General features: G+C 46.4%; 1 protein-coding gene across 1 annotated transcript in view; it reads left to right on the forward strand.

Moving 5' to 3' along the window:
- The window catches only part of asmt2 (acetylserotonin O-methyltransferase 2), a 110,820-nt gene that overhangs the window by 85,139 nt on the left and 7,158 nt on the right, over window positions 1-18,523 (forward strand). Inside the window, exons 6-8 of the mRNA XM_084193828.1 lie at window positions 13,243-13,361; window positions 13,646-13,783; window positions 13,937-14,059. Coding sequence (XP_084049954.1) covers window positions 13,243-13,361; window positions 13,646-13,783; window positions 13,937-14,059 — 380 coding nt within the window. The remainder of the gene's footprint in view (window positions 1-13,242; window positions 13,362-13,645; window positions 13,784-13,936; window positions 14,060-18,523) is intronic.

Consider the following 18,523-nt stretch of genomic DNA (forward strand, 5'->3'; position numbering starts at 1 on the left):
ATGGTTCCAGACAGGGCCTCAGTCAGAGACAGTATCTATAGCAGAGGATCATTATGGTTCCAGACAGGGCCTCAGTATCTATAGCAGAGGATCATTATGGTTCCAGACAGGGCCTCAGTCAGAGACAGTATCTATAGCAGAGGATCATTATGGTTCCAGACAGGGCCTCAGTATCTATATCAGAGGATCATTATGGTTCCAGACAGGGCCTCAGTATCTATAGCAGAGGATCATTATGGTTCCAGACAGGGCCTCAGTATCTATAGCAGAGGATCATTATGGTTCCAGACAGGGCCTCAGTATCTATAGCAGAGGATCATTATGGTTCCAGACAGGGCCTCAGTATCTATAGCAGAGGATCATTATGGTTCCAGACAGGGCCTCAGTATTTATATCAGAGGATCATTATGGTTCCAGACAGGGCCTCAGTATCTATAGCAGAGGATCATTATGGTTCCAGACAGGGCCTCAGTCAGAGACAGTATCTATAGCAGAGGATCATTATGGTTCCAGACAGGGCCTCAGTCAGAGACAGTATCTATAGCAGAGGATCATTATGGTTCCAGACAGGGCCTCAGTCAGAGACAGTATCTATAGCAGAGGATCATTATGGTTCCAGACAGGGCCTCAGTATCTATAGCAGAGGATCATTATGGTTCCAGACAGGGCCTCAGTCAGAGACAGTATCTATAGCAGAGGATCATTATGGTTTCAGACAGGGCCTCAGTATCTATAGCAGAGGATCATTATGGTTCCAGACAGGGCCTCAGTATCTATAGCAGAGGATCATTATGGTTCCAGACAGGGCCTCAGTATCTATAGCAGAGGATCATTATGGTTCCAGACAGGGCCTCAGTATCTATAGCAGAGGATCATTATGGTTCCAGACAGGGCCTCAGTATCTATAGCAGAGGATCATTATGGTTCCAGACAGGGCCTCAGTATCTATATCAGAGGATCATTATGGTTCCAGACAGGGCCTCAGTCAGAGACAGTATCTACAGTTGGAGTCAGAAGTTTACATACACTTAGGTTGGAGTCATTAAAACTCGTTTTTCAACCACTCCACACATTTCTTGTTAACAAACTATAGTTTTGGCAAGTCGGTTAGGACATCTACTTTGTGCATGACACAAGTCATTTTTCCAACAATTGTTCACAGACAGATTATTTCACTTATAATTCACTGTATCACAATTCCAGTGGGTCAGAAGTTTACATACACTAAGTTGACTGTGCCTTTAAACAGCTTGGATAATTCCAGAAAATGATGTCATTGCTTTAGAAGCTTCTGATAGGCTAATTGACATCATTTGAGTAAATTGGAGGTGTACCTGTGAATATATTTCAAGGCCTACCTTCAAACTCAGTGCCTCTTTGCTTGACATCATGGGAAAATCAAAAGAAATCAGCCAAGACCTCAGCAAAAAAAATGTAGACCTCCACAAGTCTGGTTCATCCTTGGGAGCAATTTCCAAATGCCTGAAGGTACCAGGTTCATCTGTACAAACAATAGTACGCAAGTATAAACACCATGGGACCACGCAGCCGACATACCGCTCAGGAAGGAGACGCGTTCTGTCTCCTAGAGATGAACGTACTTTGGTGCGAATAGTGCAAATCAATCCCAGAACAACAGCAAAGGACCTTGTGAAGATGCTGGAGGAAACAGGTACAAAAGTATCTATATCCACAGTAAAACGAGTCCTATATCGACATAACCTGAAAGGCCGCTCAGCAAGGAAGAAGCCACTTCTCCAAAACCGCCATAAAAAAGCCAGACTACGGTTTGCAACTGCACATGGGGACAAAGATCATACTTTTTGGAGAAATGTCCTCTGGTCTGATGAAACAAAAATAGAACTGTTTGGCCATAATGACCATTGTTATGTTTGGAGGAAAAAGGAGATTGCTTGCAAGCCGAAGAACACCATCCCAACAGTGAAGCACGGGGGTGGCAGCATCATGCTGTGGGGGTGCTTTGCTGCAGAAGGGACTAGTGCACTTCACAAAATAGATGGCATCATGAGGAAGGAAAATGTTGTGGATATATTGAAGCAACATCTCAAGACATCAGTCAGGAAGTTAAAGCTTGGTCGCAAATGGGTCTTCCAAATGGACAATGACCCCAAGCATACTTCCAAAGCTGTGGCAAAATGGCTTAAGGACAACAAAGTCAAGGTATTGGAGTGGCCATCACAAAGCCCTGACCTCAATCCTATAGAAAATGTGTGGGCAGAACTGAAAAAGCGTGTGCGAGCAAGGAGGCCTACAAACCTGACTCGGGTACACCAGCTCTGTCAGGAGGAATGGATCAAAATTCACCCAACTTATTGTGGGAAGCTTGTGGAAGGCTAACCGAAACGTTTGACCCAAGTGAAACAATTTAAAGGCAATGCTACCAAATACTAATTGAGTGTATGTAAACTTCTGACCCACTGGGAATGTGATGAAAGAAATAAAAGCTGAAATAAATCATTCTCTCTACTATTATTCTGACATTTCACATTCTTAAAATAAAGTGGTGATCCTAACTGACCTAAGACAGGGAATGTGTACTAGGATTAAATGTCAGGAATTGTGAAAAACTGAGTTTAAATGTATTTGGCTAAGATGTATGTAAACTTCCAACTTCAACTGTATATAGATCTATAGCAGAGGATCATTATGGTTCCAGGCAGGGCCTCAGTCAGAGACAGTATCTATTGTGACGGATCAGCTTGTCCGAAACATCCTAACACAGGCAGGAGACATTATATGAACATACCGGAGGCAGTGGTTGTGGTTCCTTTGCTTTTGTATTGTCAATAAACTGGTTTTCTTTCACCCAACAAAATGATTCCAGTACAGGATAGTGTCCACCGCTGAAACTACAGCGAAAAAAAGGAATCAAAATAAACTAAGCAGTTGTCCTAAAGGCCGTGGCCAAACAGGGAAAACAAAACAACAAAAGGCTTCACCCGTCTTTAGACCATCGTCTACACATAACATTTACAGGGGGAACTCTTCTCTTTGTCACGTTGGTCAGTGGGGTGGCGATGGCGGCTTGGGATGAACCGTCTGTAGTAACCCGTTAGGCCCAGGAACGAGCCCTTTTTGTCCCTGGGCCGCGGCAACTCCCGGATTGCCCTGGTCTTCTCCACCTGGGGTTTGATCAGACCGCTGCCGATGGTATATCCAAGCTATTCAGCCTCGTTCAGTGACAGGCGGCACTTCTTCGGGTTCAGCATGGAGCACAGCTGGCAGAGGTGGTCCTCCCAGTCCTCACTGTGTATTACCACGTCATCAATATAGGCGGGCCTCTGGAAGGTGGCGGCCACTCCGTGCAAGCCGAAGGGGAGGTGGACGTACTGAAATTCATTCGGGGTGGCAAAGGCGGTTTTGTGGCGGTCTTCAGGGGCCAGAGGCACCTGCCAGTACCCCTTGGTGAGGTCAAGGGTTGATATATAGCGGGCTTTCCCAAGCCGCTCAATCAGCTCATCGACCCTCGGCATGGGGTAGGCGTCGAAACTGGAGATGCCGTTGAGGGCTCTGAAATCGTTGCAGAAGCGAATAGACCCATCGGGTTTCGGCACCAGCAACCTTTTCAAGGTCTCGCGTCTGCGGAGCCATAAGAGTGGTGCCAAAAGGCACCTTTTCTGGCAGACATCCCTCTTCGTCTGCCTTAAGTCCCATCAGCACCTGTGCCTCTCCTTCCATATAGGCTTTCAACAGGTTGATGTGGTATATCTGCTGAGGGCGCCATCGTCCTGGCTGACTCACCCTGTAGTTGACCGGGGAGCCTTGCTCTGTCACCACATAAGGGCCCTGCCACTGAGCCAGGAGCCTATGTTCCGGCGCGGGACGAGGAGGAGTACCTTATCTCCTGGGCAGAACTGTCACGGCTGGGCCGTTCTATTGTAAGCCCGGGCATGGGTTTCCTGTGCTTGACCATGTGCTCCTTCACCACCGGCCATATTGCTGCCATTCGGTCCTTCATGAATGTGACGTGTTCGATGAGCGAACGGTACGGGCAGGGTTGGTTCTCCCAGGCCTCCTTGGCCAATCCAAGGATGCCGTGACAGGGCCGCCCATAGAGTTGCTGGAAAAGCGAGAAGCCAGTGGACGCCTGGGGGACCTCCCGGAGCGTGAAAATGAGGTGGGGCAACAACATATCCCAATTATTCCTGTCCCGGCCACCACCCGGCGTATCATGCTTTTGATGGTTTTATTCAGCCGCTCACACAGCCCGTCCGTCTGGGGGTGGTACACACTGGTCCTTATTCGTTTGACCCGGTATAACTGACACAGGTCCTTCATCAGTCTGGGCATGAACGGCGTGCCCTGGTCGGTCAGGATGGTGGCCGGGAGTCCCACTCGGGAGAACATGAGCTACAATTATTTTGCTATGGCTTTTGTTGCCATCGACGTCAGGGAAATAACATCTGGGAACTTCGTTGCATAGTCCACCACCACCAACATGTACTCATGTCCGCGCGCCGAATGCGGCAGGGTCCCACCAGGTCCATGGCTATGCGCTCAAACGTGGTCTCTATGGGAGAAGGAGAAAAGGGTTACAGTATGTTCGCTTGGGAGCAGTGCGTTGGCAGCTGTCACAAGATTTGAAATACTTAGCGACATCTTGGGTAATCCTCGGCCAATAGAAACGCCCCAGCAACCATTCGGTGGTCTTCTCCCTGGCGAGGTCGCCCTGTAGTACATGTGTATGGGCCATGTGTAACACAACCTCTCTGTATGAACGGGGCACCATTAACAGTTCCTGTTCAACCCCTCTACGTTTGGCCACCCAGTACAAGAGACCCCGCTTGATGGCGTAATTAGGAGTGGTTAACTCACCTCCCGAGCCGATACTCCTCCCATCTATCCTCTTCACCTTCCGCATAGCCTGGCGAAGGTCGGGGTCCCGGTGTTGGGTGGTTCCGAATTGGCCCATTAGCTCTTCCCAGTCGTCCTGAGGCCCTCTCTCTCTGCGCCGTTCGTTCGAAAGCCAGAAGATAGGCCTCCACATCGTCATCCTCTGACAGATGTGGAATCCACGCGCTGATGTTGGGATTCCTACGATCCCTGGGATCCAGGTGATCTGGTAGTTCGGACCTGAGGAGGTCTAGGGTCTCCTGATGGGCGATGGCGCAGGCCGTTAGCTGACGTAGCAACTCTTCGCTCATACCTATCAGCAGGTGTAGTGGGCTTCCGAAAGATAAAAAAGAATCACAGCCACTGGAAAGGGGATTGATTGGGGTCTTGCCTCAAGGTGCACACATGCTCCACCAGTTGTGACTGATCAGCTTGTCCGAAACACCCTAACACAGGTAGGAGGCATGATATGAACAGACCAGAGGCAGTAGTTGTGGTTCCTTTGCTTTTGTGTTGTCAATAAATTGGTTTTCTTTCACCCGACAAAATGATTCCAGTACAGGATAGCGTCCACCACTGAAACAACAGTAAAAAAAAGGAATACACATAAACTAAGCACTTGACCTTAACTACAATGTTAGATGTAGGTCAGGCCACTGGTCCTACTGGTGGTTTAACTCCAGTGTTGTCTGTAGGTCAGAACACTGGTCCTACTGGTAGTTTAACTACAGTGTTATCTGTAGGTCAGGCCACTGGTCCTACTGGTAGTTTAACTACAGTGTTATCTGTAGGTCAGGCCACTGGTCCTACTGGTAGTTTAACTACAGTGTTATCTGTAGGTCAGGCCACTGGTCCTACTGGTAGTTTAACTACAGTGTTATCTGTAGGTCAGAACACTGGTCCTACTGGTAGTTTAACTACAGTGTTATCTGTAGGTCAGAACACTGGTCCTACTGGTGGTGTAACTACAGTGTTATCTGTAGGTCAGAACACTGGTCCTACTGGTAGTTTAACTACAGTGTTATCTGTAGGTCAGAACACTGGTCCTACTGGTAGTTTAACTACAGTGTTATCTGTAGGTCAGAACACTGGTCCTACTGGTAGTTTAACTACAGTGTTATCTGTAGGTCAGAACACTGGTCCTACTGGTAGTTTAACTACAGTGTTATCTGTAGGTCAGCCCACTGGTCCTACTGGTAGTTTAACTACAGTGTTATCTGTAGGTCAGCCCACTGGTCCTACTGGTAGTTTAACTACAGTGTTATCTGTAGGTCAGGCCACTGGTCCTACTGGTAGTTTAACTACAGTGTTATCTGTAGGTCAGCCCACTGGTCCTACTGGTAGTTTAACTACAGTGTTATCTGTAGGTCAGAACACTGGTCCTACTGGTGGTATAACTACAGTGTTATCTGTAGGTCAGCCCACTGGTCCTACTGGTAGTTTAACTACAGTGTTATCTGTAGGTCAGGCCACTGGTCCTACTGGTAGTTTAACTACAGTGTTATCTGTAGGTCAGAACACTGGTCCTACTGGTAGTTTAACTACAGTGTTATCTGTAGGTCAGAACACTGGTCCTACTGGTAGTTTAACTACAGTGTTATCTGTAGGTCAGCCCACTGGTCCTACTGGTAGTTTAACTACAGTGTTATCTGTAGGTCAGAACACTGGTCCTACTGGTAGTTTAACTACAGTGTTATCTGTAGGTTAGAACACTGGTCCTACTGGTGGTATAACTACAGTGTTATCTGTAGGTAAGGCCACTGGTCCTACTGGTAGTTTAACTACAGTGTTATCTGTAGGTCAGAACACTGGTCCTACTGGTAGTTTAACTACAGTGTTATCTGTAGGTCAGAACACTGGTCCTACTGGTAGTTTAACTACAGTGTTATCTGTAGGTCAGAACACTGGTCCTACTGGTAGTTTAACTACAGTGTTATCTGTAGGTCAGAACACTGGTCCTACTGGTAGTTTAACTACATTGTTATCTGTAGGTCAGGCCACTGGTCCTACTGGTAGTTTAACTACAGTGTTATCTGTAGGTCAGAACACTGGTCCTACTGGTAGTTTAACTACAGTGTTATCTGTAGGTCAGAACACTGGTCCTACTGGTAGTTTAACTACAGTGTTATCTGTAGGTCAGAACACTGGTCCTACTGGTAGTTTAACTACAGTGTTATCTGTAGGTCAGAACACTGGTCCTACTGGTAGTTTAACTACAGTGTTATCTGTAGGTCAGAACACTGGTCCTACTTGTAGTTTAACTACAGTGTTATCTGTAGGTCAGGCCACTGGTCCTACTGGTAGTTTAACTACAGTGTTATCTGTAGGTCAGAACACTGGTCCTACTGGTAGTTTAACTACAGTGTTATCTGTAGGTCAGAACACTGGTCCTACTGGTAGTTTAACTACAGTGTTATCTGTAGGTCAGGCCACTGGTCCTACTGGTAGTTTAACTACAGTGTTATCTGTAGGTCAGGCCACTGGTCCTACTGGTAGTTTAACTACAGTGTTATCTGTAGGTCAGCCCACTGGTCCTACTGGTAGTTTAACTACAGTGTTATCTGTAGGTCAGAACACTGGTCCTACTGGTGGTATAACTACAGTTTTATCTGTAGGTCAGGCCACTGGTCCTACTGGTAGTTTAACTACAGTGTTATCTGTAGGTCAGAACACTGGTCCTACTGGTAGTTTAACTACAGTGTTATCTGTAGGTCAGGCCACTGGTCCTACTGGTAGTTTAACTACAGTGTTATCTGTAGGTCAGAACACTGGTCCTACTGGTAGTTTAACTACAGTGTTATCTGTAGGTCAGAACACTGGTCCTACTGGTAGTTTAACTACAGTGTTATCTGTAGGTCAGCCCACTGGTCCTACTGGTAGTTTAACTACAGTGTTATCTGTAGGTCAGAACACTGGTCCTACTGGTAGTTTAACTACAGTGTTATCTGTAGGTCAGAACACTGGTCCTACTGGTAGTTTAACTACAGTGTTATCTGTAGGTCAGCCCACTGGTCCTACTGGTAGTTTAACTACAGTGTTATCTGTAGGTCAGAACACTGGTCCTACTGGTAGTTTAACTACAGTGTTATCTGTAGGTCAGAACACTGGTCCTACTGGTAGTTTAACTACAGTGTTATCTGTAGGTCAGAACACTGGTCCTACTGGTAGTTTAACTACATTGTTATCTGTAGGTCAGGCCACTGGTCCTACTGGTAGTTTAACTACAGTGTTATCTGTAGGTCAGAACACTGGTCCTACTGGTAGTTTAACTACAGTGTTATCTGTAGGTCAGAACACTGGTCCTACTGGTAGGTTAACTACAGTGTTATCTGTAGGTCAGGCCACTGGTCCTACTGGTAGTTTAACTACAGTGTTATCTGTAGGTCAGAACACTGGTCCTACTTGTAGTTTAACTACAGTGTTATCTGTAGGTCAGAACACTGGTCCTACTGGTAGTTTAACTACAGTGTTATCTGTAGGTCAGGCCACTGGTCCTACTGGTAGTTTAACTACAGTGTTATCTGTAGGTCAGGCCACTGGTCCTACTGGTAGTTTAACTACAGTGTTATCTGTAGGTCAGAACACTGGTCCTACTGGTAGTTTAACTACAGTGTTATCTGTAGGTCAGGCCACTGGTCCTACTTGTAGTTTAACTACAGTGTTATCTGTAGGTCAGGCCACTGGTCCTACTGGTAGTTTAACTACAGTGTTATCTGTAGGTCAGAACACTGGTCCTACTGGTAGTTTAACTACATTGTTATCTGTAGGTCAGCCCACTGGTCCTACTGGTAGTTTAACTACAGTGTTATCTGTAGGTCAGGCCACTGGTCCTACTGGTAGTTTAACTACAGTGTTATCTGTAGGTCAGAACACTGGTCCTACTGGTAGTTTAACTACAGTGTTATCTGTAGGTCAGAACACTGGTCCTAATGGTAGTTTAACTACATTGTTATCTGTAGGTCAGGCCACTGGTCCTACTGGTAGTTTAACTACAGTGTTATCTGTAGGTCAGAACACTGGTCCTACTGGTAGTTTAACTACAGTGTTATCTGTAGGTCAGAACACTGGTCCTACTGGTAGTTTAACTACAGTGTTATCTGTAGGTCAGAACACTGGTCCTACTGGTAGTTTAACTACAGTGTTATCTGTAGGTCAGAACACTGGTCCTACTTGTAGTTTAACTACTGTGTTATCTGTAGGTCAGAACACTGGTCCTACTGGTAGTTTAACTACAGTGTTATCTGTAGGTCAGGCCACTGGTCCTACTGGTGGTTTAACTACAGTGTTATCTGTAGGTCAGAACACTGGTCCTACTGGTAGTTTAACTACAGTGTTATCTGTAGGTCAGGCCACTGGTCCTACTGGTAGTTTAACTACAGTGTTATCTGTAGGTCAGAACACTGGTCCTACTTGTAGTTTAACTACAGTGTTATCTGTAGGTCAGAACACTGGTCCTACTGGTAGTTTAACTACAGTGTTATCTGTAGGTCAGGCCACTGGTCCTACTGGTAGTTTAACTACAGTGTTATCTGTAGGTCAGGCCACTGGTCCTACTGGTAGTTTAACTACAGTGTTATCTGTAGGTCAGAACACTGGTCCTACTGGTAGTTTAACTACAGTGTTATCTGTAGGTCAGAACACTGGTCCTACTTGTAGTTTAACTACAGTGTTATCTGTAGTTCAGGCCACTGGTCCTACTGGTAGTTTAACTACAGTGTTATCTGTAGGTCAGAACACTGGTCCTACTGGTAGTTTAACTACAGTGTTATCTGTAGGTCAGAACACTGGTCCTACTGGTAGTTTAACTACAGTGTTATCTGTAGGTCAGGCCACTGGTCCTACTGGTAGTTTAACTACAGTGTTATCTGTAGGTCAGGCCACTGGTCCTACTGGTAGTTTAACTACAGTGTTATCTGTAGGTCAGCCCACTGGTCCTACTGGTAGTTTAACTACAGTGTTATCTGTAGGTCAGAACACTGGTCCTACTGGTGGTATAACTACAGTGTTATCTGTAGGTCAGGCCACTGGTCCTACTGGTAGTTTAACTACAGTGTTATCTGTAGGTCAGAACACTGGTCCTACTGGTAGTTTAACTACAGTGTTATCTGTACGTCAGGCCACTGGTCCTACTGGTAGTTTAACTACAGTGTTATCTGTAGGTCAGAACACTGGTCCTACTGGTAGTTTAACTACAGTGTTATCTGTAGGTCAGAACACTGGTCCTACTGGTAGTTTAACTACAGTGTTATCTGTAGGTCAGAACACTGGTCCTACTGGTGGTATAACTACAGTGTTATCTGTAGGTCAGGCCACTGGTCCTACTGGTAGTTTAACTACAGTGTTATCTGTAGGTCAGGCCACTGGTCCTACTGGTAGTTTAACTACAGTGTTATCTGTAGGTCAGAACACTGGTCCTACTGGTAGTTTAACTACAGTGTTATCTGTAGGTCAGGCCACTGGTCCTACTGGTAGTTTAACTACAGTGTTATCTGTAGGTCAGGCCACTGGTCCTACTGGTAGTTTAACTACAGTGTTATCTGTAGGTCAGAACACTGGTCCTACTGGTAGTTTAACTACAGTGTTATCTGTAGGTCAGAACACTGGTCCTACTGGTAGTTTAACTACAGTGTTATCTGTAGGTCAGAACACTGGTCCTACTGGTAGTTTAACTACAGTGTTATCTGTAGGTCAGAACACTGGTCCTACTGGTAGTTTAACTACAGTGTTATCTGTAGGTCAGAACACTGGTCCTACTGGTAGTTTAACTACAGTGTTATCTGTAGGTCAGAACACTGGTCCTACTTGTAGTTTAACTACAGTGTTATCTGTAGGTCAGGCCACTGGTCCTACTGGTAGTTTAACTACAGTGTTATCTGTAGGTCAGAACACTGGTCCTACTGGTAGTTTAACTACAGTGTTATCTGTAGGTCAGAACACTGGTCCTACTGGTAGTTTAACTACAGTGTTATCTGTAGGTCAGGCCACTGGTCCTACTGGTAGTTTAACTACAGTGTTATCTGTAGGTCAGGCCACTGGTCCTACTGGTAGTTTAACTACAGTGTTATCTGTAGGTCAGGCCACTGGTCCTACTGGTAGTTTAACTACAGTGTTATCTGTAGGTCAGAACACTGGTCCTACTGGTGGTTTAACTACAGTGTTATCTGTAGGTCAGAACACTGGTCCTACTGGTAGTTTTACTACAGTGTTATCTGTAGGTCAGGCCACTGGTCCTACTGGTAGTTTAACTACAGTGTTATCTGTAGGTCAGAACACTGGTCCTACTGGTAGTTTAACTACAGTGTTATCTGTAGGTCAGCCCACTGGTCCTACTGGTAGTTTAACTACAGTGTTATCTGTAGGTCAGAACACTGGTCCTACTGGTAGTTTAACTACAGTGTTATCTGTAGGTCAGAACACTGGTCCTACTGGTAGTTTAACTACAGTGTTATCTGTAGGTCAGCCCACTGGTCCTACTGGTAGTTTAACTACAGTGTTATCTGTAGGTCAGAACACTGGTCCTACTGGTAGTTTAACTACAGTGTTATCTGTAGGTCAGAACACTGGTCCTACTGGTAGTTTAACTACAGTGTTATCTGTAGGTCAGAACACTGGTCCTACTGGTAGTTTAACTACAGTGTTATCTGTAGGTCAGCCCACTGGTCCTACTGGTAGTATAACTACAGTGTTATCTGTAGGTCAGAACACTGGTCCTACTGGTAGTTTAACTACAGTGTTATCTGTAGGTCAGGCCACTGGTCCTACTGGTAGTTTAACTACAGTGTTATCTGTAGGTCAGGCCACTGGTCCTACTGGTGGTTTAACTACAGTGTTATCTGTAGGTCAGAACACTGGTCCTACTGGTAGTTTAACTACAGTGTTATCTGTAGGTCAGCCCACTGGTCCTACTGGTAGTTTAACTACAGTGTTATCTGTAGGTCAGAACACTGGTCCTACTGGTAGTTTAACTACAGTGTTATCTGTAGGTCAGGCCACTGGTCCTACTGGTGGTATAACTACAGTGTTATCTGTAGGTCAGAACACTGGTCCTACTGGTAGTTTAACTACAGTGTTATCTGTAGGTCAGAACACTGGTCCTACTGGTAGTTTAACTACAGTGTTATCTGTAGGTCAGCCCACTGGTCCTACTGGTAGTTTAACTACAGTGTTATCTGTAGGTCAGAACACTGGTCCTACTGGTAGTTTAACTACAGTGTTATCTGTAGGTCAGAACACTGGTCCTACTGGTAGTTTAACTACAGTGTTATCTGTAGGTCAGAACACTGGTCCTACTGGTAGTTTAACTACAGTGTTATCTGTAGGTCAGCCCACTGGTCCTACTGGTAGTATAACTACAGTGTTATCTGTAGGTCAGAACACTGGTCCTACTGGTAGTTTAACTACAGTGTTATCTGTAGGTCAGGCCACTGGTCCTACTGGTAGTTTAACTACAGTGTTATCTGTAGGTCAGGCCACTGGTCCTACTGGTGGTTTAACTACAGTGTTATCTGTAGGTCAGAACACTGGTCCTACTGGTAGTTTAACTACAGTGTTATCTGTAGGTCAGCCCACTGGTCCTACTGGTAGTTTAACTACAGTGTTATCTGTAGGTCAGAACACTGGTCCTACTGGTAGTTTAACTACAGTGTTATCTGTAGGTCAGGCCACTGGTCCTACTGGTGGTATAACTACAGTGTTATCTGTAGGTCAGAACACTGGTCCTACTGGTAGTTTAACTACAGTGTTATCTGTAGGTCAGAACACTGGTCCTACTGGTAGTTTAACTACAGTGTTATCTGTAGGTCAGAACACTGGTCCTACTGGTGGTTTAACTACAGTGTTATCTGTAGGTCAGAACACTGGTCCTACTGGTAGTTTAACTACAGTGTTATCTGTAGGTCAGGCCACTGGTCCTACTGGTAGTTTAACTACAGTGTTATCTGTAGGTCAGGCCACTGGTCCTACTGGTAGTTTAACTACAGTGTTATCTGTAGGTCAGCCCACTGGTCCTACTGGTAGTTTAACTACAGTGTTATCTGTAGGTCAGCCCACTGGTCCTACTGGTAGTTTAACTACAGTGTTATCTGTAGGTCAGCCCACTGGTCCTACTGGTGGTGTAACTACAGTGTTATCTGTAGGTCAGGCCACTGGTCCTACTGGTAGTTTAACTACAATGTTATCTGTAGGTCAGAACACTTGTCCTACTGGTAGTTTAAACATTTAGGACCTTACTGCCGCTGGGGCAAAGGATCGTTTGGCCATATTTATTTTGTCCCCTGGTACCCTGTAACGTCGACCTAAGGGGAGTAGCTCAAACTCCTGGTAAAGAGGATGTCTGGGGTCCTTCAGTACCTTGTGGGGTTTTGTGAATGCAGCTGTCTGCTGTTTCAGGTCAGAGGAGGAGATGCTGAAGTTTATGGGTCTGATGAACTCAACATGGGTCCTGGATGGACACGACATTGTCACAGCCTTCAACCTCTCCTGCTTTCAGGCCATGGTGGACCTCGGAGGTAGGTGACCCTAACCCTAACCCAAACCCAAACCCTGACCCTAACCCAAACCCAAACCCTGACCCTAACCCTAACCCTGACCCTGACCCTAACCCTAACCCTGAACCTTACCCTGACTCTCGAGGGTAGGTGAATAGATTATTTTCCATTGATAAGCAAGGTTATTATAATCTATATGAAGCCTTATATAGCAGCATTCACAACAAACAAAACATAATGATAGGACCACTTTGAACCTGTTGGTTGTCATGGTGTTATTGTGTGGTTGTGTTGGCCTGTTGCAGGTTGTTCGGGTGCTCTGGCCAGGGAGCTGTCCAAGGCCTACCCTTCCTCCTCTGTCACAGTGTTGGACCTTCCTAAAATTATCCAGGCAGCCAGACAGCACTTCACTGAACAGGACGACACCATCGTGTTTCAGGAGGGTAAGCATCATTAACCATCGTTAGGTTAACACCTCAACACCTCAACACCTCAACCCCTCAACCCCTCAACACCTCAACACCTCAACACCTCAACCATCTAAACTTTACACCTCAGAAGATCAGTGTGTTTAAATGAATGATGTTGTTTTGTAGGAGACTTCTTTGACGGAGACATCCCTCCAGCTGATCTGTACATCTTGGCCAGAATCCTCCATGACTGGAAGGAAGAGAAATGTGTTCAGCTGCTGAAGAAGATCCATGCATGTTGTCAACCAGGTGAGTGTTCCATAATGTCAACCAGGTGATTGTTCTATAATGTCAACCAGGTGAGTGTTCCATAATGTCAACCAGGTGATTGTTCTATAATGTCAACCAGGTGAGTGATCCATAATGTCAACCAGTTGAGTGTTCCATGTTGTCAACCAGGTGATTGTTCTATAATGTCAACCAGGTGAGTGATCCATAATGTCAACCAGTTGAGTGTTCCATGTTGTCAACCAGGTGATTGTTCTATAATGTCAACCAGGTGAGTGATCCATAATGTCAACCAGGTGATTGTTCTATAATGTCAACCAGGTGAGTGATCCATAATGTCAACCAGTTGAGTGTTCCATGTTGTCAACCAGGTGATTGTTCCATAATGTCAACCAGGTGAGTGATCCATAATGTCAACCAGTTGAGTGTTCCATGTTGTCAACCAGGTGATTGTTCTATAATGTCAACCAGGTGAGTGATCCATAATGTCAACCAGTTGAGTGTTCCATGTTGTCAACCAGGTGATTGTTCTATAATATCAACCAGGTGAGTGATCCATAATGTCAACCAGGTGATTGTTCTATAATGTCAACCAGGTGAGTGATCTATAATGTCAACCAGGTGAGTGATCCATAATGTCAACCAGGTGATTGTTCTATAATGTCAACCAGGTGAGTGATCCATAATGTCAACCAGTTGAGTGTTCCATGTTGTCAACCAGGTGATTGTTCTATAATGTCAACCAGGTGAGTGATCCATAATGTCAACCAGTTGAGTGTTCCATGTTGTCAACCAGGTGATTGTTCTATAATGTCAACCAGGTGAGTGATCCATAATGTCAACCAGGTGATTGTTCTATAATGTCAACCAGGTGAGTGATCTATAATGTCAACCAGGTGAGTGATCCATAATGTCAACCAGGTGATTGTTCTATAATGTCAACCAGGTGAGTGATCCATAATGTCAACCAGTTGAGTGTTCCATGTTGTCAACCAGGTGATTGTTCTATAATGTCAACCAGGTGAGTGATCCATAATGTCAACCAGGTGAGTGTTCCATAATGTCAACCAGGTGAGTGTTCCATAATGTCAACCAGGTGATTGTTCTATAATGTCAACCAGGTGATTGTTCTATAATGTCAACCAGGTGATTGTTCTATAATGTCAACCAGGTGAGTGTTCCATGTTGTCAACCAGGTGATTGTTCCATAATGTCAACCAGGTGATTGTTCTATAATGTCAACCAGGTGAGTGTTCCATAATGTCAACCAGGTGATTGTTCTATAATGTCAACCAGGTGAGTGATCCATAATGTCAACCAGGTGAGTGTTCCATAATGTCAACCAGGTGATTGTTCCATAATGTCAACCAGGTGATTGTTCTATAATGTCAACCAGGTGAGTGTTCCATGTTGTCAACCAGGTGATTGTTCCATAATGTCAACCAGGTGATTGTTCTATAATGTCAACCAGGTGAGTGTTCCATAATGTCAACCAGGTGATTGTTCCATAATGTCAACCAGGTGAGTGTTCCATGTTGTCAACCAGGTGATTGTTCCATAATGTCAACCAGGTGAGTGTTCCATGTTGTCAACCAGGTGATTGTTCCATAATGTCAACCAGGTGATTGTTCTATAATGTCAACCAGGTGAGTGATCCATAATGTCAACCAGTTGAGTGTTCCATGTTGTCAACCAGGTGATTGTTCTATAATGTCAACCAGGTGCCATATAGTTTCACATTCTCCCTTAAATTCTCCCAAATTATATAACCCAATTGTTTTATTGTAACACTCCTATATACACTGCTCAAAAAAATAAAGGGAACACTTAAACAACACAATGTAACTCCAAGTCAATCACACTTCTGTGAAATCAAACTGTCCACTTAGGAAGCAACACTGATTGACAATAAATTTCACATGCTGTTGTGCAAATGGAATAGACAACAGGTGGAAATTATAGGCAATTAGCAAGACACCCCCATTAAAGAAGTGGTTCTGCAGGTTGTGACCACAGACCACTTCTCAGTTCCTATGCTTCCTGGCTGATGTTTTGGTAACTTTTGAATGCTAGCGGTGCTTTCACTCTAGTGGTAGCATGAGACGGAGTCTACAACCCACACAAGTGGCTCAGGTAGTGCAGCTCATCCAGGATGGCACATCAATGTGAGCTGTGGCAAGAAGGTTTGCAGTGTCTGTCAGCATAGTGTCCAGAGCATGGAGGCGCTACCAGGAGACAGGCCAGTACATCAGGAGACGTGGAGGATTCCGTAGGAGGGCAACAACCCAGCAGCAGGACCGCTACCTCCGCCTTTGTGCAAGGAGGAGCAGGAGGAGCAATGCCAGAGCCCTGAAAAATGACCTCCAGCAGGCCACAAATGTGCATGTGTCTGCTCAAACGGTCAGAAACAGACTCCATGAGGGTGGTATGAGGGCCCGACGTCCACAGGTGGGGGTTGTGCTTACAGCCCAACACCGTGCAGGACGTTTGGCATTTGCCAGAGAACACCAAGATTGGCAAATTCGCACTGGCGCCCTGTGCTCTTCACAGATGAAAGCAGGTTCACACTGAGCACGTGACAGACATGACAGAGTCTGGAGACGCCGTGGAGAACGTTCTGCTGCCTGCAACATCCTCCAGCATGACCGGTTTGGCGGTGGGTCAGTCATGGTGTGGGGTGGCATTTCTTTGGGGGGCCGCACAGCCCTCCATGTGCTCGCCAGAGGTAGCCTGACTGCCATTAGGTACCGAGATGAGATCCTCAGACCCCTTGTGAGACCATATGCTGGTGCGGTTGGCCCTGGGTTCCTCCTAATGCAAGACAATGCTAGACCTCATGTGGCTGGAGTGTGTCAGCAGTTCCTGCAAGAGGAAGGCATTGATGCTATGGACTGGCCCGCCCGTTCCCCAGACCTGAATCCAATTGAGCACATCTGGGACATCATGTCTCGCTCCATCCACCAACGCCACGTTGCACCACAGACTGTCCAGGAGTTGGCGGATGCTTTAGTCCAGGTCTGGGAGGAGATCCCTCAGGAGACCATCCACCACTTCATCAGGAGCATGCCCAGGTGTTGTAGGGAGGTCATACAGGGACGTGGAGGCCACACACACTTCTGAGCCTCATTTTGACTTGTTTTAAGGACATTACATCAAAGTTGGATCAGCCTGTAGTGTGGTTTTCCACTTTAATTTTGAGGGTGACTCCAAATCCAGACCTCCATGGGTTGATACATTTGATTTCCATTGATAATTTTTGTGTGATTTTGTTGTCAGCACATTCAACTATGTAAAGAAAAAAGTATTTAATAAGATTATTTCATTCATTCAGATTTAGGATGTGTTGTTTAAGTGTTCCCTTTATTTTTTTGAGCAGTGTATTTCCTCATAGTCTATCTGATATTTCTCTGGCGTTTCCCTTTTCGTTGTTTCTATTCTAACGTCTAATTGCTTACCCTTTTCTCCTCATACTGGTTGTGTCACGATCGTCATCTACAGAGGAGGACCAAGGCGCAGCGTTGAATGCGAACATTTTATTAAATTTGAATGAACACACGAACAAAACAACAAAACGAAAACGTGACGTCCCTGGTTACATACACGGAACAAGAAACCACAATGAATGAGTGCCAAACGGCTACCTAAGTATGACTCCCAATCAGAGACAACGAGCTACAGCCGTCTCTGATTGGGAGCCACCCTGGCCAACATAGATCTACAAAACCAGAAAGTGAAACCTAGAACACACATAGACTATACACACCCTGGCTCAACATATTAGAGTCCCCAGAGCCAGGGCGTGACAGTACCCCCCCCTAAAGGCGCGGACTCCGACCGCGCCCACCAAACACCACAGGGGAGGGACCGGGTGGGCACTCCGCTTAGGCGGCGGATCCGGCTCCGGGCCTGATCCCCGCTCCCTCTCCAACCCCCCAAAGTACCCCTGGTCCGGTCTGGCCCCGCTGGCCGGAGCTGGACTGCACACTGGTGGAGCGGATTGCTCTAGCTCCGGCGTGAAGCATCTGACCGGTGCCGGACCAGCCACCGGTGGAACAGGCACGGGCCGTGCCGGACTGACGACGCACACCACTGGCTTGGTGTGGGGAGCAGGAGCGGGCCGAGCCGGGCTGTCGAAGCGCACCACTGACTTGGTGCGGGGAGCAGGAACGGGCCGAGCCGGGCTGACGAAGCGCACCACTGACTTGGTGCGGGGAGCAGGAACGGGCCGAGCCGGGCTGACGAAGCGCACCACTGACTTGGTGCGGGGGAGCAGGAACGGGCCGAGCCGGGCTGACGAAGCGCACCACTGACTTGGGGCGGGGAGCAGGAACGGGCCGAGCCGGGCTGACGAAGCGCACCACTGACTTGGTGCGGGGAGCAGGAACGGGCCGAGCCGGGCTGACGAAGCGCACCACTGACTTGGTGCGGGGAGCAGGAACGGGCCGAGCCGGGCTGACGAAGCGCACCACTGACTTGGTGCGGGGA

This window comes from Coregonus lavaretus, assembly GCF_964263955.1.
Source record: "Coregonus lavaretus genome assembly, contig: HAP1_SCAFFOLD_655, whole genome shotgun sequence".
Classification (NCBI taxonomy): Eukaryota; Metazoa; Chordata; class Actinopteri; order Salmoniformes; family Salmonidae; genus Coregonus; species Coregonus lavaretus.